Source organism: Haliotis rufescens, unplaced genomic scaffold, assembly GCF_023055435.1.
Source record: "Haliotis rufescens isolate VD_foot unplaced genomic scaffold, xgHalRufe1.0.p SCAF_18, whole genome shotgun sequence".
In the NCBI taxonomy this organism is placed as follows: Eukaryota; Metazoa; Mollusca; class Gastropoda; order Lepetellida; family Haliotidae; genus Haliotis; species Haliotis rufescens.
Genome location: NW_025963868.1, coordinates 25,406,729 through 25,429,469, shown reverse-complemented (window position 1 = coordinate 25,429,469; position 22,741 = coordinate 25,406,729). Strand labels below are relative to the sequence as shown.

Here is a 22,741-nt window from a genome sequence, read left to right as displayed (position 1 = left end):
TATACCACATATATGTCATTAAAAATAAATACTAGTATCCAAATTGTTCTGTATTTGGTGATCATTCTATTTATAATAATTCACAGAACTACTTATTTATAAACTGCCGGGCAATAGAGAATATACATCCGTGTTTGATGGTGGCAAAAAATGAAACAAACAATAGTGAGTGAGTGAGTACGGTTTTACGCCGCTTTTAGCAATATTCCAGCAATATCACGGCGGGGGACACCACAAATTGGCTTCACACATTGTACCCATGACGGGAATCGAACCCGGGTCTTCGGCGTGACGAGCGAACGCTTTAACCACTAGGCTACCCGACAGCCCCGAAACAAACAATAAATGCTTACACGATGGTATTGTTTTTGATACGGGTATCATAAGTGTGTTTTGGACACAATGCTAGCAGTGTTTCGGCGACAGTTTTTTGTAGCCTAGCAACGTTTTGAAATCCATTTTTCAAGTGTATGTTCTTTTTGCCCGTCAGTTTACGTCATCACAATGCAAAGTCGTTTTACATACATAGTACATGGTTGTTAATTATTGTCAATAAGAACTAGATAAAACATCCTGTATCACATTAAGTCATACCTGTATCTGATCCGGCTAAGCCAAACATTGATAACTCGAAGTCTTGAATACCATCCAACGTGTTACAAGTCACCTGTTCGAACCTGGAAGGCAAAAGCGTAACGTATGCCACATTCTCGTAAAGATATAACCCGTCAATGGAGTTCGTATTATCAAAGTTTTGCTATATGGAATATGTATTCCATTACAGGCAACACTCTCAGTTATAACTACAAAACTCGTCTCATTGTACAACATGATCTGTTGAAATGAGCCCCCGAGCCAGAGAAAGAAACCTGCTCCTCTGCAATGAATAGTTTGAATAATACTTTAGAGTTATAAAATATCTTATATTAAACAACAAACCTTGATATATTAACAATAACATTGCCAACAACAAATTTGCCATTTCTTCGCAAATCATTTTCTCTATCTGATTTAATAACGCGTTATACACCAGCAGTATTAATCACGAAGATGCAGATATAACGGCAATTTCATTTGATATAATAGTGATACTACAACATTCATCAATCTCAATTTTATTTGATATAATATTGATAATAAAACTTTAATAAATCTTTAACATGCTTCGATTATAATTACATGTATTTCGGAAGAAAAAAGATAACAATTAACACAAAAGTTTTCAAAACCACTAGGTATGGTGGTCTGTAAGACCTTTTACAGCTAGTGTCATGATTTAAAAACGTCAACTTTTATACTTGACAACAAAACAAACAAAAAACTCAACTTGTGTATGGCATTCATACAAAATGCCCTAACCAGCAGTGTGAATCACAACAACGGATATGACGAGATATGATCTAGCAAACTCTACGCCTTAACGTACACAAACGACATATTGTATCAATGACAATAATGCAGTTATCGCAATATTTTCAAACTATTATTTTAGGTTACATGGACCCTAAGATTCCATAATCCCCGACGGTTATAATACATTGAAACCCCGTTAGATATGGAGATACTGTTTCCAGGGAAGTCATCTGGATCAAAGAACCGGTGCTTTACTTTCTATATAAACGTTCACAACAATAATCATCCGGAGTTACAAGATTAACGTGTCCGGATTGAAGGGTCTTACGATTAACGTGTCCGGATTGAAGGGTTACCAGGTTAAAATGTCCGGATTGAAGGGTAATAAGATTAATGTGTCCGGGTTTTAGGGTCTTACGATTAACGTGTCCGGATTTCGGGGTTACAAGGTTAACGTGTCCGGATTTCAAGGTTTCATGATTAACGTGTCCGGATTTCAGGCTTTCACGATTAACGTGTCCGAATTTCAGGGTTACAAGATTAACGTATCCGGGTTAAAAAGGTTTCACTGAACAACCAAAGCATAAATAACCATGAGCTTGTTCTCAAGACCATAATATCGTAGCCGTTTGGTGCAGGATTAATATTTACGGAATACACCATGAAAAGGCCGATTCATCTGTAAAACATGACGACATAATGTCCTTATGTCATCGTCATTATTATAAATATCTATTTGATCACAGATACTTTAACCACTGAGTATATGCAAAACCTTTAAAAACATGTCGTTGCCAGAAAATCAGATAGTGCTTGATGTATTGTCCGCAAAGGCTACCACTTTGGATACACCCAAGGCTTCTATGAACAAATACAGAATCAACTGAAACGAATAGCAACTGTACTAAATGAGGTTTTTTCCGTTGAAAAGTTCAGACAAACGTAACAAAGTAAACAGAGGTCTTAAAAGAGCTTCCAAATGAAGTCCTGAGTCGTCGAATAAGAAGATTGCATCGGTTCAAATCCACGTCACTGACAGGACCAGCCCGGATAGCATGGCAACAGTGGAGAGACTAGTGGTTCCACAGGCAGAGACAATTATTTCTGAAATTAGACAGACATGTGAGTTTACCCTCATTTTACACATTAAGACGTTAAAGACACAACTGAGGCATGATTCCTAAGTAGTTATAAGTTTGTTTCACATTACATTATATTTGATATATTTATGTTAGAAAGTATATATGTTTACACTCTATAAGCATTCTGCAGACATTCAATTCAATATATGTGGTTCATTAGTTCACGTTCCGTGTTGACTCCAGCACACCGTGCTTGCTGAATCGAAAAAAAAAGACCCCGTTCGTAAAGCGAGCGCAGCTTGACCTATGGTGCAGAGAGTGCTGATGAATTTGTAATTACACTGGAGACACTCTACCATTAAGGAAGTGGTCAAATGTAAGAATTGTGATATTTGAAATAATACTTTTTTTCGTCAAGTACAAAGAGTTTCATCTAGAAAAGTTCTACAATTTGTACTTTATTAAGAAAGTGTGATCCCAACTTTTCTGATATTTTACCACTTTCCGAACGGCATTGTGTATTCATAGCCTATAGACATGGGAGCCATGTCAATTTACATTTATCAGAGGGGTACACAAATGATGTGATCTAGACTACCAGTGGTCGGACTTCCATTTCTTTGGAAGCCTCGGTTCATTGACTTTGTGTACTGGCAATTAGGTGACTCATGAAGTGTGTGAATCCCGGACGTGACAAGAATGTGTACTTTACTGAGAATGTGTTATCCCAAATATAACATTTCTTGTGTTACAGTGTTAGCATCACTGCAACAACTCCATCATATTTCAAACCTTGACCCATGTCGGAATAGAAACGACACCCTCGGTTCCACGAACCATACAAAATACGTCGAGTCTTACCAGAACATGTCTCTTTTTCTGCTTCATAGCCTTCCGCGCATGCGCATTCTCCTGTAATGTCACCCCAGGTCCCGTCCGGTTTGCATACAGATGTTAACTCGGGCGTTGTTGCTTCAGCGTTGTCAATACACTCTCCTTTGACCACTCTGTCAGACGTCATCGTCGACGTCTCCGGAAACGTCATTAAAGACGTTGAGACCGCCTCACAGAATATCACAGAAACTTTCAGGGATATGATTTTCGAACACGATCCTTCATCCTTGAATCCAAATGAGATCTTGTTGCCAGTGCTGCTCAAGGGGATCGCCATTGAGAGTTCGTTTACCTCGACGATGCTGGTAAATTCAGAGATAGGAGCTGACGTGTTGATGTACTGAAGGTGGTCCCACTTGCTGTAGATTGGAATAGGCACGGCGGTGGTGGTTTGGTAGCTGTACATGTCAATATGACATACAGGTACGTCTTCACCAAGACACTCCCGGATGCTGTATTTCAGCTTTAGATACACCGTATCGCTGCCATTGGTGAGTATAGGCGGGGTGACCACCCAGTCCTTAACATCGGTACCCCGTTTGGCGCACACGGAATAGACATTATGGAGACGTCCGTTTGTTTTCTGGGTCATCTCAATCCACTGGAATAAACAAATAAAACATACAGGAAATGGGTAATTGGGTTGGCTGTGACGCCACTTTGAAGTAAACAGTGTAAAATTCATTGTTATTGCATGACAGGAGTAAAAAAGTGACTTGGGTAAAACGCTACTTTGAAGTCCAGAGTGTACTATTCAGTGTTATAGAATGACATGACTGAAATAGAAAGGTGGGCATAACGCCACTTTGAAGGCCACAGTGTACTATTTACTGTTACAGAATGACATGACTAAAATAGAGAGGTGGGCATGACACCACTTTGAAGGTCAGAGTGTACTATTCAGTGTTATAGAATGACATGACTAAAATAGAGAGGTGGGTATAACGCCACTTTGAAGGCCACAGTGAACTATTTACTGTTATAGAATGACATTACTGAAATAGAAAGGTGGGCATAACGCCACTTTGAAGGACACAGTGTACTATTTAGTGTTATATAATGACATGACTGAAATAGAAAGGTGGGCATAACGCCACTTTAAAGGCCACAGTGTACTATTTACTGTTATAGAATGACATTACTAAAGTAGAGAGGTGGCTATAACGCCACTTTAAAGGCCACAGTGTACTATTTACTGTTATAGAATGACATTACTGAAATAGAGAGGTGGGTATAACGCCACTTTAAAGGACACAGTGTACTATTTACTGTTATAGAATGACATTACTAAAGTAGAGAGGTGGCTATAACGCTACTTTAAAGGCCACAGTGTACTATTTACTGTTATAGAATGACATAACTGAATAGAGAGGTGGGCATAACGCCACTTTAAAGACCACAGTGTACTATTTACTGTTATAGAATGACATAACTGAATAGAGAGGTGGGCATAACGCCACTTTGAAGGACACAGTGTACTATTTAGTGTTATATAATGACATGACTTAAATAGAGAGGTGGGTATAACGCTACTTTGAAGGACACAGTGTAATATTTACTGTTATAGAATGACATGACTAAAATAGAAAGGTGGGCATAACGCCACTTTGAAGGACACAGTGTACTATTTACAGTTATAGAATGACATTACTAAAATAGAGAGGTGGCCAAACGCCACTTTAAAGGCCACAGTGTACTATTTACTGTTATAGAATGACATTACTAAAGTAGAGAGGTTGCTATAACGCCACTTTAAAGGCCACAGTGTACTATTTACTGTTATAGAATGACATAACTGAATAGAGAGGTGGGCATAACGCCACTTTGAAGGACACAGTGTACTATTTACTGTTATAGAATGACATTACTGAAATAGAAAGGTGGGCATAACGCCACTTTGAAGGACACAGTGTACTATTTACTGTTATAGAATGACATTACTAAAGTAGAGAGGTTGCTATAACGCCACTTTAAAGGCCACAGTGTACTATTTACTGTTATAGAATGACATTACTAAAGTAGAGAGGTGGCTATAACGCCACTTTAAAGGCCACAGTGTACTATTTACTGTTATAGAATGACATAACTGAATAGAGAGGTGGGCATAACGCCACTTTGAAGGACACAGTGTACTATTTACTGTTATAGAATGACATTACTAAAGTAGAGAGGTGGCTATAACGCCACTTTAAAGGCCACAGTGTACTATTTACTGTTATAGAATGACATAACTGAATAGAGAGGTGGGCATAACGCCACTTTGAAGGACACAGTGTACTATTTAGTGTTATATAATGACATGACTTAAATAGAGAGGTGGGTATAACGCTACTTTGAAGGCCACAGTGTAATATTTACTGTTATAGAATGACATGACTAAAATAGAAAGGTGGGCATAACGCCACTTTGAAGGACACAGTGTACTATTTACTGTTATAGAATGGCATTACTAAAATAGAGAGGTGGCCAAACGCCACTTTAAAGGCCACAGTGTACTATTTACTGTTATAGAATGACATTACTGAAATAGAAAGGTGGGCATAACGCCACTTGGAAGGACACAGTGTACTATTTACTGTTATAGAATGACATTTCTAAAGTAGAGAGGTGGCTATAACGCCACTTTAAAGGCCACAGTGTACTATTTACTGTTATAGAATGACATAACTGAATAGAGAGGTGGGCATAACGCCACTTTGAAGGACACAGTGTACTATTTACTGTTATAGAATGACATGACTAAAATAGAAAGGTGGGCATAACGCCACTTTGAAGGCCACAGTGTGCTATTTACTGTTATTGAATGACATGGGTGAATTAGTTAATTGGGTATAACCTCACTTTTGAGGGTAAGATATTTTGTCAAGAAGTAGGCATCCCCATGGACACCATTTGTAATCCTCTTGCGGATCTGTTTCTTTACGCATATGAATCGGATTTCCTGTTCGGACTGGCAAAGGCAAATCAAGGTAATTTAGCCAAGAAGTTTAACTTAAGCTTCAGGTATACGTATCAATGATCTGATATCGTTCAATAACAATCAAATAACCAATTCCCTTCCACGGATTTTCCCACCTGAACTAGAAAAAAAGGAGACCAGTGAGACCGCCTCATCTGTTTCATAGTTAGATCTAAGCATAAATATTCAGGGTGACAAAACACTTCCACAAGACTGTATGACAAGGGGCATGTCTTCAAACTTCCAATAGTCAACTTTCCCTTCATGTCGAGCATTGTTTTCATCAGCTCCAGCCTTTGTTGTTTACATTTCGCAACTTCTGAGATACAATCGAGCATGCTCTTTCTACCCAATTGCAAAGAGCGTCATACGACTCTTGCTTAGACGTTGCTTGATCAAGTTTACAACATTCTAGGCCTCATTAAAGCTTTCACAAAGTTTTATGGCAGACATGTGGAGGACATTTCCAAATTTGACGCATCAGTGACAAAAAATGATGTCCCATGCAACTCCCTATTGATACTTGTACCAAATGTTTCCGTGTTTTTTTAGGTGAACAACTGGCTTGCCTTTGCAAGTGTTTGTGACGGGTGCCACCGACGAGACGACGAGACAGGATACGCTCATCTTTTCGCGAACACCTGGTACCATTACCATTCATAATTAATCCATGCACATGCTAACGATATAGTCGGAATCGTACAATCGACTCTGCTTTATGCAGATATTTCTATTGGATATGGAAAGGCTATTGTCGCTTCATTTGAAGGCCACAGTGTACTATTCACTGTTATTGAATGACATGAGTGGAAGAAGAATGAAGTCTTTTATTTGTACTAAGGCCACTGGCCCATATACAATACATACTTTTAAAATAGAGTGGTGCATGAAGAAAAGTTTATGTCAGGCACAAATTTACAGATTTACAGGCTTTTCATAATTACGCCTTCTTTCATGGCTGTAATACAGGTATTTAAATATTTTTCCAAGTAATTGTTTACATGAGGATGACAGCAGCATTTTAAATTTATGCATATTTGCATTATGACAAAACGTTGTTGGTAAATATAGTTGTCGAATATCGTTGTAATATTAATATTCACATTCTAAAGTAAAATGATATTCATTCTCTATACTTGTTTCACATATGGGGCAGAGCCGCAAACGTAAATCATTATTACCTTAAGTCTTAGTAGCCCGGCTCTAAGGCTTATCATGACATTTCGATACTTTATTTCAGGAATAATGGAAAGGTATTTTTCTGGTTCCAGGAGACTTTTAAACTCTTTATACAGGATGTACCTAGAACTAGCCTTGATAGTACTATTCCATGATTGGTAGAACATATTTATCAAAATGTGTTTAAAACTATTAATGAATGATGGTTTATCGCCAACAGCTTGACTGAGCCAAACTGCTCCAAATCCATGAGAAAATAATATGGAACGAATAGAAGAAGCATAGTTATGATGGCCACACTTATCGTTATATACCAAGCATATTATAAGATTTTCTTGGTATCCTATCTTCGTCCATTTCAATCACTTTTAGCCAATACTTTACAGAACGACACATAGCATTTACATATAGTGGGTATCGACCGCATTCCCCATACACAATAGCATTTGGTGTTTGCAAACCAACGTTAAGAAACTTCTTACAAGCCATGATATGCACTTGTTCCATTTTTTCAAATCTGTCTACATCCAATATTTCCGCACCGTCTAAAAGAATAGGTTGAATCTGAGTATCGAATATTTTAAAGAAAACTGAAGTGTCAACAAAACAAAACTTCCGTAGATTGCGAAATATTTCCATTAAAGCTCGTTTACCCCTTGATGCCAGATCTGAAACACACTGATTCATTTTTGATGTATATGAGAATACAAACCCAAGATATCTATAGGAGTTGGCAGTTGAAACACGTTTGCCTTTATAGAACCATTTCTCATGAACAGATAACCGCCCGCCTCGTCTAAATACAACAACACTCGTTTTATCTGAATTTACCGTTATTCCGTGTGAATCTGCAAACTTTTCAAGAATATTAAGTTGGTTTTATAAACCAGTGACTGTGTCAGAGACAAGAATATCATCATCGTCAAACAACAATAATAATAATATTTCAAACAAGTCTGGAAATATTTGTACGCTGTGTTTCCCATGTGATGAAACATCATTTGACAGTTCATTGACGAAAAGGGAAAACAATAGAGGGCTTAATATACAACCTTGTTTAACTCCGCGAGGACAGTCAAAATAATCTGTATAAATATTGTCATTACATCTCACACGCGCTTTCACGGAGGCATAGATTCCCTTAAGTGCTCTCATCATCTTTCCACCCAAGCCTACATCGTGCAGACACTCACATAGCTTAAGATGATATACTGAATCAAACGTTTTTTTAAAACCCACAAAAGCAACGTAAACTTTCCTTTTTCTTTTCGATAAACATTGTTTAACGATTGCATTCAACGTGAATATGTGATCAGCAGGAGAATATCCCTGTCTAAATCCTGCTTGTGTCTCGGGTAGTTTACTTCTTATATTAGCCCAGGTTGTAAGTCTAGAGTTTAAGACACTTGTGTAAACCTCACTAATTGTACACAATAGAGATATCCCTCTAAAGTTATCTGGATTATTTTTGTTACCTTTCTTATGTAGTAGAAGGATGATAGCTTTCGTCCATTTCTCAGGAAATAATCCAAAATCAAATAACTTATTGAACAAATTTCGTAGGAAAGGAGTTGTAACATTTTCACAACATTTTAACATTTCAATGACCACGTCATCAACACCGGGGTATTTGCCATTCTTTAAACGATTTATAGCCTTGTGGATTTCTGAGTCGGTAATGGGCGACTCCAAAATACACTGGTCAGTCTCATCAAGTATAAAATCTTCATGACATTGACATTCGGCTTCAGCATGCAATACATCTGTACTCTGAAAAACGTTTGTAAAATGATCAAGCCAGCACTCTTTACTTATGTTATTCTTTGTTTCCCAACAACCTGATATACTCCGTAACTCTTTCCAAAATGTGGTTGAATCAGATAGAGATAGCTTTAGTTTTGTTCGTGTCATAAATTGATAGTTTGATTTTGCTGTTTTGCAAACATGTTTATACTTGTTCCTCATTTTATAAAAGATTAAATATTTTCGTTAGATTTCTTCTCTTTGAATTTCCTCATGTATCGCCTTGCTTCCAGTTTTGCTCGTCTGCATTCACTATTATAAAACCCCGTATTCCGGGGTGAACTTTTGATTAAAGGTACCTTCATACATTCAGCGGCACTAATTATAAGAAAAACATTAACCAATTTTTCGAGAGCAAGATTGAAATAAAAAGTTAAAAGATCGATAAGCTCGTTAAAAGATCGACATAGATTTGTTATACGTCCTATAAACACATCAGGCTTACGAGGGTTCCATTTATATTTGTGTGTTTTGGTGGAAAGATAATCATCACCTGTAGATACTTTAGGGAGAAATATGTCCAAATGTAGCCATACATGCATATGTTTTGACTCAACTCTTGTATCCACAAACATGGATTGACAACAATTGTGAATTAGCATATACATATCTCCTGTCGATTCGTGTCTGGGTGTGTTGTCATGGGTACCAGGATTTGTGACCAGTCTACCATTCTTGTAGTTGGCATCCATGTCTTTGTCCCTCAGATCAGCTAGAGTCTGTCTCTGGTGCTTGGTTAGGTCGTTAGCAACGCCTATAGCAACACTCCCCAAGGTATGTCTGTGCTTCAGTACTATAATCTTCTCCTCCGTCAGAGAAAACTTAGCAATGAGAGGGCGGGGTTTATTAGGTTGCGACTGTTTGACCCCTATCCGATGCGCCCGTATAATATCGGGGCGTTGCCAATCCTTTGTCTTCGCATGCTCATTGAGCAAAGTAATAATTTTATCCTTGCACATTTCGAAGGGCTCGCCAGCTTCTTCAGACGCGCCATTAAATACGACGTTATTCCGACGACTGAAGGCCTCTAACCTGTCGATATCAGAGTCTTGACTAGATACCTTGTCTTCAAGTTGTTCAACTTTCTGATAGAATGCATCTAAAAATTTATAACAATACTATCCAGATAAATACATATATCGCCCTAATCGGTATGAAACAGCAATGTTGGGGACAAGCGATTGAAAAAGAACTATTTATTCGCTGACTTTCTGTGGAAAATTAGATCTAAAAGTGTATGATATGAGCCAATAATATCAAATTTCCTTTTGGTACAGATACCTTTTGCAAAATGGAAAGTGTTTTGTCGCTTTTATTTACAAGGCTCTGCAGCTCACATGGATTTTTTATGCAATTTATCAACAAGGCCAGAAAAATATTGCAAGGTCTGACAAGAAAGTTGTCACCCGTTATTTTTCTGAATATCATATTAGATCAGAGAAGTTTTACAAGGGTAAAAAAGAATTTGGAAGAAACGGAAGTTTCAAAACGACATAAATATTCATGATATGTAAATTTGATAATTTGATAAGATAGCGATTTAAATGATAATAGTTACATTTCGTATTTACACGTTGAAATGAATGATTGCCTGAGCCGAGGGATCAACATGGTCAAAGTTTCAACATGTGCAAAATATAACTATATGTGATGTAGATGGAAGCGAGAAAACCATTAAAAAAATGAGAAATTGTTGCTAATTGCCATTGGAGGATACCAGAAGCACGTGTGAACGAATCACCATAGTAATGAAACCAGGTGTTCGCTAAAAGATTAATGTATCCTGCCCCGCCCTGCCCACCTGTCGCACCCGTCACGAGCAGATGCACTTGCAACAATTTGTTGTTCACCTGGTACACAGTTTCAATTATCACGCTGAACATACAGTCGTGTGGAGACTGTTTTGTCACTCTGACTTTTTATACATAGATCTTAATATGAAACAGGTGGTTTCACTCTCTTATTTCAAGCTTTCTTGGTAGGTAAATCAGAGGAAGGCACTTCGCTATTTGACCATCATCAAATGACATCAGATGATTTATAATAACCGAGTGCCGCCTCCGTGGTCTTGTGGTAGAGCGTCCGCCCGGAGACTGGTCGGCTCGGAGTCAGTATACTGTGTCTGAGTAGGGTATTCATGTTAAACTGCGGCATGGTATCTCAGTGAGCTAGCACTATAAATCGGCATCAGTCCGGACTAGTACAAGCAGCCACACACACACGCGTGCATGCACGTCGCTATATAAGTGCAATAATCTTGGACGCGACGTTAAACCCAATTTCACCTCACCTCACCTATAATAACCGAACCTTAAATCAAACTACTTGGCTTATATTGAGTCCATATATGTTATCTATTAGGATGTTCAGCATTAAACAAATTATTTTCTTCGTAAAATTCAGGTGAAACTTGGTCTCGCATTGTGACAAATTGTCCAACATTCTTCGATGATAGAGATGTAATTGTATCCATGGTCACTACGTGTGGTTAGAAATGCCTCAATGAATACACCCTTGAGGATCCGGGGTAGAGTAGGTCTTCAGCAACCAATGCTTGCCGTATAAGGCGCCTGCTTGTTGTAAGGGGCGACTAACGGGATTGGAATACATGGTTGCTGATCATTGACGTTTGCGAACTTGTTTTCCTTATTGCAAATGTTTTTTTCCATGAGGTATTATCTTCAGACAATCTGCGTGAAGACAGTCAACACATAGTCATTCACAATTGCAAGCATATTACGCCTCCCAAGTGTATCACAAATCACACTAATTGACCCGAACCACCAGAACTAGCACGCCCCAACAATCACACCAATGGCAGATCGCTGACAGTTTGCATTTCAAAGTAGCACATGACAGCAGTGACTATGGGTACACCTGCAGTAAAGGTCAGGCCTAAACCAGGTCAAACGAAAGGGGACAAAATCAGACATTCCTGACAGCATAACCGAGAAAAAGAGAAGCAGCGGCGAAAACAATGCTATAATAATCAACTAAGCTTTTTGAATAGATTGTTGAATGTTGTCTTTGTGTTGTGTCGTACGTGGGTTTATGGGATCGGGTGGTCAGGCTCGCTGACTTGGTTGACGCATGTCATCGTATCCCAATTGCGTCGGTCGATGTCAATCACTGGATTGTCTGGTCCAGACTCGATTATGGACAGACTGCAGTCATATAGCTGGAATATTGCTGAGTGCGGCGTTAAACAACAAACAAACAAGGAATACATGTTGGTGATGACACCGAGTATTTGCGAAAAGATAAGGATGTACTGCCCTACTGGGAGCACAAGGAATTTATCTAAATCGGTTTCTCCCTTTTCAGCGTGTGCTGTCTGGCATAGATAACATCGTCCACTGACTAAACCCAATCTGAAAGACAATCACAAGGTTCATGTTCTCTGTTGAGCCGTCTTTGACATATGCTTCGACGGCATCACAATGACTTTAAAGTTGTGGTCCCAGTTGGGAGCAGGCTGTTCACGGGGGGGGGGGGGGGGGGGGTGTTCAGTTCGCAGAGTCCCGGTTCGCCCGGATTATGTTTCTAGATTTGTCAGCACCATTCCCATACTCGTGGGTTTCACCGAAATGGTAAACGTCTGAATTCTGCATCACTTCGGGCTTTCCACCCACATTAAGCTGACACGCCTTGATATAACCGGAATAGTGTTTAAAGCGGCGTTAAACCCAACTCACTCACTCAATTCCCGTGTTTGCAAATTTTAAATTTAGGAAGATGCGGTCTTTGTCTGATTTTAGAGGAGGCATTCGTACTTCATATCACCATTTCAAAAAACAAATGGCTGAGTAACAGGACCCTGCACAGGAACATCAGATTTAGTTTACTGAGGAAACATCGAAAATACAGTCAAATGACCTGTATGAAGATCAATGACTACAGTTTACACAGAACAAGTAAAACATGCCATGCCTTATTCCACAAACCATACACTTACTGCATATCAAATCTCCTAATGCTACCTTCAGAAGTGCTTGAGATAATGGCCAAAATGACCAAAATGACATTTTCAATATGGCTGTCGTGGCGGCCATATTATATATCTGATGAGACGTCTGTGAGATAACAAAGCTGGGATGATACTAGTGCCCTTTCACTTGTTTGGTTGAATGGTTTCGGGGAAAATAATGCAAAAGGTTTACCAAGGACAGATTAACATAAACACGTCCCATTTTAATTCTGGAAACCCAATAGTCCAGAAACTCTACGGTCTTTGCAAAGTCTCGGTCAAAGGTATTTACAAAATTAAACATGATGTTTTCATGGGAACATACCAAGGGATAATTTCTTTTTGAAAAATTGTTCAAAAACTCAATATTTACACTATGTCTCCCATGGGCCTGCCCATGGCCGAAGTGTGGCCCATGGGTAAGCCCATGGGCAGGCCCATGGTCGAGAATATGTTCCTTTACTTAAAACTCATGTTTTTGTTTCGCAAATACATTAAATGTATTTATTCAAGTATCATGACACAAACTTTAACTCATTTTAACTTAATTCAACGATTTTATAGCGATATTGAAATATTTCGCCCATGGGCGAGAAAAAGGTTTGGCCCATGGGCGAGAATATTTTCCTTTACTTAAAACTCATGTTTTTGTTTCGCAAATACATATATGATAAGAAACAGCCGGTCGAGCTAAAATGTCCAATATTTGTAATGATATAATGTGTCAGCTTACCCCACTCCTGTCGCTGGTAGTGTACGTGGTCCAGCCTAATTTACCCAGCATCTGCATGTCGAATATCACATCTGTAAAATAAAATGTAATGTTTCAAACAAATGTTGCTTTCCCACACAGGTTAATTGGGCACAATCTGTTCAAAGTCCCGAGTGCCCACTCAGTTTAACATTTATCACTTGCTAAGTGACACGTTAAGAAAATCATTTTAAAATCGCATACGTGCATGCTATCGCGGTGAAATAGATATGTGTAAGACAGTTGTTATCAAATGTTCATGAAAATCACTGCTTACTCATAAAACGAGGCTTACATTATCGTGATTTTTCCAGCATCATCGCTTTTTCTACACATAATTAGATAAAGTCCAAATTAATAGGTTTTACACTAGTGCAGAAATTTGGTGTTTAGATTTCGCAACTTCCCATGGACACCATTTGTAATCCTCTTGCGGATCTGTTTCTTCCTGTTCGGACTCAAGGTAATTTAAGTTTAACTTAAGCTTCAGGTATATCAATGATCTGATATCGTTCAATAACAATCAAATAATATCCGGTGCAATTCCATATTTTGACTTGTACCATATGCTCCGTGTTTATCAGGTGAACAGTTGACTTGTCTTTGCATGTGTTTGTGACGGGTGCCACAGGTGGGACAGAATACGCTCACCTTTTCTCGATAAGCTTGTATCATCACTATTTGATAGTGATTCATAAACACATGTCAAAATCGAACAATCGATTCTGCTTTTGGTAGAGATTTCGATGTCTATGGAAAGGGATCTGTCGCTCTTTTTATTGATAAGTACATGTAGTATGTCACTGCCCGAAATACGTTAAAATAAGGGGATGAAACAGGGACTTGTCGGATATACCGCCTCCGTGGTCTAGAGGTAGAGCCTCCGCTCGAGAACGGAAGGTCCGAGGTTCGGTCCCCTGCCGCGTCATACCAAAAGACGTTTTAAGATGGTACTTGTTGTTACCCTGTCTGGCGCTCGGCATTAAGGGGCTAAAGCAGAAGGCGTTTTGTCTCGCTCTGACAGCCTTCTAGAAACTGTTACTACGCCAAGCTTCTCAAATGAGGTAGTCGGTCCCCGAACTAAATCAACGTCTTTAAACATGCTCGTTCCTGCGGACCTCTCTACTGCGGGAGGATAAAGGAAGTCCCAAGCCGAGGGCGGAATTTGGACTTAGATAACTAAAAGAGCGCTTCTCACAATCATCAGAAATAAGCCTATACTATATACTGACTTTTAATAAAAGCCTGAAGTGATTCAAGTCTTAGATGTTTGACAGTGTGGTGAAACCTACCAACATGGACATGGTGCTAACACATTTGGGATTCAAACCCACGACCATGAAAGGTCATGATCATATCCCGTGCGTTGGAAATGCGTCAGTGACAGTGATTTGAGGTTTAATGTCTTTGAACAGTATATCAGCTATAGCACGGTGTGGCAGATGTGGGACGGAAGCCCGAAGTGATACGGTTTATAGACGAGTTACGAGCACGGGTACGGCGTGACCAAAGAGCAAAAATAGAGCTAATCCACGAACCCGAACAGCGAGTCCTCCCACAACTTAGGGAAGCAATTTGCATTTTTTTTTTGCGTGGATCGTGCACATCAGCTCATAATATATTTTAATTATTTGTTTACGGAATCCGTAACTATATGCATTATACATGAAAGTAGGTAAGTTGTATTTAGCATTTGAAAGGGGATGCATTCAAGATCCCTTAAATGATTCGAGCGCTAAACGTAATTACGCATACAATTACCGTATGATCTTTAACACGGGGTCGTCTATATAAAGCCAAAATGCAGAAAATACCAGGTTTTGATTGGAAATCCGCCATCAGTGTAATCAAACTGCCTACTTCAACAATGATGGATGAGGCATTATCGAGTGTAATGATGTGTACATGATCCCGATGCTTATTACGGTAACTTTTACTTCAAATCGACCATCCTCTGTCATTTATCATGGCTACTTATTTGGAATATTAGAGACATCGATTATGCCACGGATAGACATAAACGAGTCCATTTCTTAGGAGTTATGTAATATATTAGAAAAGTACTGCTATCTGAATCAATATACAAGTCATCCATATTCTGAACGCGTTCTCCTGTATTTATGTCTCCAATAAATTGTTACAGATAACTTCACCATTTCAGGGATGCTGTAATAAGTGGTATTTATTCTTTGGCTGTTTGATTTCGGCACATGCATTGTCTCCCACAAACGTCACAACGTTTCAACTTGCTATTTATGTAATGGCTCTGTCTGTGGCGCAGCGGGTCAGCGGACATGAAAGATTCATACGATACAAAATGATGCGCTGAAGGGTCAATCGTTGGCGCCATCGATGTGAAAAGAATTAAAGGGGTTTGTACAAAAGACAACACATTACGGAACCGAACACTGTCTGGGATGAAAGGCGCCGGATTCGCTCAATTTCTGACAAGGATTCAGGGTTCAAGATTTAGTGAGGACCTCATTCCAGACTTTGCAGACAATTTTGCCAGTGTCAATAATTTAGATCGGATATATTGATCCTTAACATGTACATCTACATTGGCGCGGCTAAATTGGCTAATGCCAAACACTTTTAAATGGCTTCTGTAGCTTAGCGTTATGGGGCGTAGTATGAAGACTATAGATAAAAACAGACGTTATGCATCATCCCTTGGCTGTGGTTAAATTGGTTGTGAACTGTGTCCAATATGCTTTGGTAGTTATATGGGGACCACGGGTGGTCCAGTCGTCTAATCCGCTATGCAGATATGCGTCCATTGGATTGGGCACGCCAAAATCAATGATCGTGGGTTCAAATCCAGGTTCGTCCAAATCACGTTTCGAGGTTTGTCAGCACTATACCAGTGCATGTGGCTTTCATCAAAGCTGTTAACCAAGTCGGGCCAACCACATTTGTTTCTTCTCCAACCACATTTATGCAGCTGTCACAAACACATGCAAGGACAAGTCAATCGTTTACCTAAAACCAAACATGGGGACGTATGGTACAAGTCAAAATAGAGAATTGCATCGGAAATCATTCTTGTAAGTCAAATTTGGAAATGTCCTCCACATGTCTACTGTAAAACTTTGTGAAAGATTTCCTGAGGCCTAGAGTGCCGTTACTTTGATCAAACAACGTTTGAGGGAGAGTCGTCTAACGCTCTTTAAAATCTTGGTGAAAAGGGCATACTCGTTGTACCCCAAAAGTTGTGATATGTAGACACTAAAGCCTGGATCTACTGGAATAGTGCTCATCATGAAGGGAAAGTTGACTTTTGGAAAGTTGGGAAGTCACCCCTCTTGTCATACAGTCTTGTGGAGATTGTTTTGTCAGTGAATCTTTATCGTAGATCTAAATGTGTACACAGTTGAGATGGTTTCATTCACACCTCTTGTCATACAGTCTTGTGGAGATTGTTTTGTCACTGAATCTTTATCGTAGATCTAAATATGTACACAGTTGAGATGGTTTCATTGGTCTCATTTATTTCTTATGCAGGAAGGTAAATAAGTGAAAGGGTATTGTGCAAAAGCAAGTCAATTGTCCACCTGAAACAAAAATATACGAGAACGTATTGTACAAGTCCAAATGGGGATTGCATCCTAATTCAGATTAGATTATAACGAGTACCATCTTCCCAGGGCAAAAGCGTCCACTAGTCTTCTTATCAAAGACTTGCTCTACGCTTGAAATCCCACTTTCCAGTGCTTAATATGATTGGACTATCGCACATTTCGTTTGAAGAAGGGTTGCGAGGACACGGTAAACACATTTCACTGTTAATATGGGGCACGGGTGGCCCCGTCTCAGGCGCCGCGTTACGCTATGCAGAGTTGCGTCCCTTGGGTACGCCAGAAACCTATGATCGGTTCGAATCCCGGTTCGCCCCAATTATGTTTCTAGGTTTGTCAGCACCATGTCCGTGCTCGTGGGTTTCACCGAAGTGGTAAACGTCTGAGACCTGCATCACTTCGGGTTTTCCTCCCACATTAAGCTGACACGCCACGATATAACTGGAATATTGTTAAAAGCGGCGTTAAAACCCAACTCACTCACTCACTCACTGTTAATGATTAATGGCATCTGACAAAATGTGACAACGTCCCGACAAGAACTATCTATTCAGACATGGCAGCACCTCTCAACGGAACCCGGCCGTCCAAGTGGGAATTTGCCACCTTTGAAAATGTCAATACACCTTGTTTTTCACCTTGTCTCCGAATTAGCCGTCTCCAACAAAAAAGGACCGCCTCCGTGGTCTAGAGGTAGAGCGTCCGCCCGGAGAGCGGAAGGTCCGGGGTTCGATCCCCGGCCGCGTCATACCAAAAGACGTTAAAAGATGGTACTTGTTGTTACCCTGTCAGGCGCTCGGCATTAAGGGGCTAAAACAAGGACTGGTCGGCTCGGAGTCAGTATACTGTGTCTGAGTGGGGTATTCATGTTAAACTGCTTCAACCCAATTTCACCTCACCTCACCTCACCTCACCTCACCTCACCTCACCTCACCTCACCTCACCTCATCTCACCTCATCAACAAAGAGAACTGGGAAAAGGAAATGAAAATCTGTGGGGCTCTTTATTGCGCCGACCAGAAATAGGTAACGTGTATGGAAGAAGCACCTTATTACTGTCGCTACCAGTAAGTTTGACCCGTGAAGATCCGGGGTCTTCAGCAACCCATGCTTGCCGCAAAAGGCGACTATGCTTGTTGTAAAAGGCGACTAACGGGATCGGGTGGTAAGGCTCGCTGACTTGGTTGATGCATGTCATCGGTCCCAATTGCGTGGATCGATGCTCATGATGTCAATCACTGGATTGTCTTGTCCAGACTCGATTATTTACAGACCGCCGCCATATAGCTGGAATATTGCTGAGTGCGGCGTTTAACAACAAACCAACCAACCAGTAAGTTTAGTAAGAAAAGATGGCTAAGAACCCCTGCAGAAGAAGCTGAATATGCAATGTGCTTGAGATCCTTTTTATAACGCTCTTTACTCTTCATGGTTTGGGTAACGTCTGGATATCATTCATAATATATCCTTTGTGTCTCAATGTATTTTTCTTAGAGGAAGTACAATAAGATCCTGCTCATAATATGTCCACGTTTCACACTCACACTGTTAATGCCGATCGATATAAATAATGTCGATCTCAGAAAATGTAACGTTCATTTGTTAAGTTAAAGGTTGATTATCTACTATTTGCTGAAATAAGTTCCTTTACTACGATACGATACGACGGCCTCCGTGGTCTAGTGGAAGAGCGTCGAGCCCGAGAGCGGAAGATTCGTGGTTCGATCCCCGGCCCCGTCATACCAAAAGACGTTAAAAGATGGTACTTGTTGTTACCCTGTCTGGCGCTCGGCATTAAGGGGCTAAAACAAGGACTGGTCGGCTCGGAGTCAGTATGCTGTGTTTGAGTTGGGTATATATGTTAAACTGCGGCATGGTATCTCAGTGGGCTAGCACTATAAATCGGCATCAGTCCGGACTAGTACAAACAACACACACACAAACACGTGCATGCCCGTCGCTATATAAGTGCAATAATCTTGGACGCGACCTTAAACCCAATTTCACCTCACCTCACCTCACCTCACCTCACCTCACCTCACCTCACGATACGATACCTGGATGCAGAGATCTAAGGACATCAACACAGCAGGTCGCTTTTTTGTTTACAGTGAAAACATATCATATTCGGGTGGCCCAGTCGTCTAAGGCGCCGCGATTCGCTGTGCAGAGTTGCGTCCCTTGGGTACGCCAGAAACCTATGATTGTGGGTTCGAATCCTGGTTCGCCCCGATTATGTTTCTAGGTTTGTCAGCACCATACCCGTGCTCGTGGGTTTCACCGAAGTGGTAAACGTCTGAGACCTACATCACTTCGGGCTTTCCTCCCACATTAAGCTGACACGCCGTGATATAACTGGAATACTGTTAAAAGCGGCGTTTAACCCAACTCACTCACTCACTCATTAATACTGACCCAGAATAGATGTCCTAAGTTTCACAGAGTAAAACACTTTGAATCAGCCATTTTGACAGCAAGCAGACGACGCAAACGTAGAGTTACTTCCCTTGACCCAATGCATCAGAATAAACATCAGTCACTCAACGTTACTTATGCGAGAGTTACCTACGGTGTGTTCTCATTGATTTATCAGCTGGGTATGCGGGCTGCACAGAAAATAACCAATCAAAAGTTAATATTTTACGTATGGAGAGATAATCCCATTTGTCACATTGATCGTCACGTGGCTCAAAACAACACGAGTGAGTTGGGTCTAACGCCGCTTTGACCAGTATTCCAGTAATATCACGGCGTGTCAGCTAAATGTGGGAGGAAATCCCGAAGTGATGCAGGTCTCAAACGTTTACCACTTCGGTGAAACCCACGAGCACGGGTATGGTGCTGACAAACCTAGAAACATAATCGGGGCGAACCGGGATTCGAACCCACAATCATAGGTTTATGGCGTACCCAAGGGACGCAACTCTGCACAGCGAAACGCGGCGCCTTAGACGACTGGCCAAAAAAACAACGTGACAGACACGTGACCTACATAGTTGTACTGCAATGTATCGATTTGGTGTGATAGTACTACAGCATTGTACCAGGACAGGCGTTCATGAGCATCCGTGATAGTTCAATGAACAATATGTTGCTTTATTCATACGTTTAATGCGAGCGTATGTGTACTCTTAGGACTTATGGCATGGCCGTAGTTAACTTTTGTTGACAGGTGGGCGGGGACACGGGGTGGGGTGGGTGGGGGGTGGGGTTTTGGGGGGATGTAGGGGGGTGGGGGCAAATATTTGTACAAGCATCACTTGTGCCCATAATTTCAAATAAAACTGTTTTCTATAAAAAAAAATCTCTTCCCCCCGGCTGGCTTCGGCACTGTATAGGACATGCCTGTTTGCTCTCGCTCTCTCTGTTTCTCTGTCTCTCTGTCTCCGTCTCTGTCTCTGTATCTCTGTCTCTGTCTGTCTCTCTCTCTCTCTCTCTCTCTCTCATTCTCTCTCTCTCTCTCTCTCTCTCTCTCTCTCTCTCTCTCTCAATATCAGAATGCCATAAACAATCTGACTGAAATAGTATTCCCGAAGTCATTAATATGAATTCCTTTCATTTTAAGATCAGGTTTTGCACTTGGGCAGACTTTAACGTGATATTGAATAGTTTCTGTTTTCTCTGTATCAATTTTACTTGCTTTAATCCATTTGGTAATTTTCTCAACATCGGCATTAATAATATACGCAGTAGTATTTGGAATTGTCCATTTTGTGAATTGGCTGGACCCCGCAGCAAACACAGTAAACAGAAATTCCAAGGTGAATAATATATTCTCTCTCTGTGCCTACATATGTGTGTGTGATTGTTTGTTCGTTTGTCCGTGTGTGCCTCAATGTCGAGTCTGTGCCACAATGTGTTTGCACATTCAGTTAAACTCCTTTTTCCACATATTCGATCACAAATATCAGGACTGTTTTTGCAATTCAACGCCAACATTTGAAACAAAACACAAAGCCATCCTTGCTTTGATGAGATGGTGAGTTGAACTTATCGCATACGCATTTTAGAATAAAAGGTTCTTGGAGACATACTGCTGTCAAAGACGTCCACTTATTATTGCTGTCTGATTGACGTGACTATCTACATACGTCTGATGTGCCGCAGTGGTTACAGCTTCCCTAAGCCAGCAGCTCATTGTAAATGATAAATGTAAAATTGGAATAGGCCCGTTTACAGCTTCAGCCTGATCTTGTCCTATGTAGTAAATCCAATTAAATCATACATATACTCAACAACAAAAGTTCCTGTGACACCAATATTTTAGTGTATTTTTCAAACAAGTAAAGTTTGGTTTTCAATATTGTAGTATATGTAAGGAATCAAGTCACAAAAACGCAACTGCTACAAAGCATGCATTCCATGCAAAAGTTGACTTTTATGCAAGCCCCATGCATTTCACTAGCCAAGACGCCGTGATGTAACTAGAATACTGTTAAAAGCGGCGTTAAACCAAGCTCACTCACTCACTCACTCACTAGCCAAGAATGGGTATAAAAACACGTGCGTTAACGGGATTCCATATGCATTGTCTAGCATCGTGCTGACAACAACCACTCAGAAAAACAACAAAATTACGCAATTATTTAACATTACGAAATGCCACGCCTGTCCGAAAATAAGCGTCTCCGAGCCATTGGTATGCTTGAAGCAGGATCGAGTCAACGTGATGTTGCAAGACAATTTAACGTCCACAGAAACACCATTTGGTGTTTATGGCAACGTTGGCAACAGACTAAAAGCAGTCAGAGACCATCCTCGGAGTGGCTGGCCACGCGTAACCAATAATCGACAAGACAACTGGATTCGAACAACACACCTACGAAATCGATTCCAGCCAGCAACAGTGACTGCAAGAAGCATCCCTGGCCTTCGACGAATATCTTCACAAACCGTACGTCGTCGCCTCAGATATGCAGGGATTGTCGCCAGAAGACCCGCCAGACGTCCCATTTTGACAGGATACCACCGTCAGGCACGTCTACAGTAGTGCAGACAGCGTCTACGCTGGACGGCCATGCAGTGGGGACAAGTTCTATTCACTGACGAGTCTCGTTTTCACTTCAGCCACAGCGATGCACGCCTTCGACGTCAACTACGTGTTCCACATACACTCCAGGACATGCTCATGCTCCAGCAGATATGGACCGATATCCCACAGGACTTGGTGTGACG

The 22,741-nt window shown here is 40.5% G+C and overlaps 1 protein-coding gene across 1 annotated transcript in view; it reads right to left on the bottom strand.

Moving 5' to 3' along the window:
* Nucleotides 1-225: 225 nt before the first annotated feature.
* LOC125381543 (ephrin type-B receptor 1-A-like) overlaps nucleotides 226-22,741 on the bottom strand; it is a 43,866-nt gene continuing 21,350 nt past the window's right edge. Inside the window, exons 2-4 of the mRNA XM_048398472.1 lie at nucleotides 13,971-14,041; nucleotides 3,297-3,930; nucleotides 226-2,457 (exon numbers count right to left, since the gene is read on the bottom strand). Coding sequence (XP_048254429.1) covers nucleotides 2,372-2,457; nucleotides 3,297-3,930; nucleotides 13,971-14,041 — 791 coding nt within the window. The 3' untranslated portion in view covers nucleotides 226-2,371. The remainder of the gene's footprint in view (nucleotides 2,458-3,296; nucleotides 3,931-13,970; nucleotides 14,042-22,741) is intronic.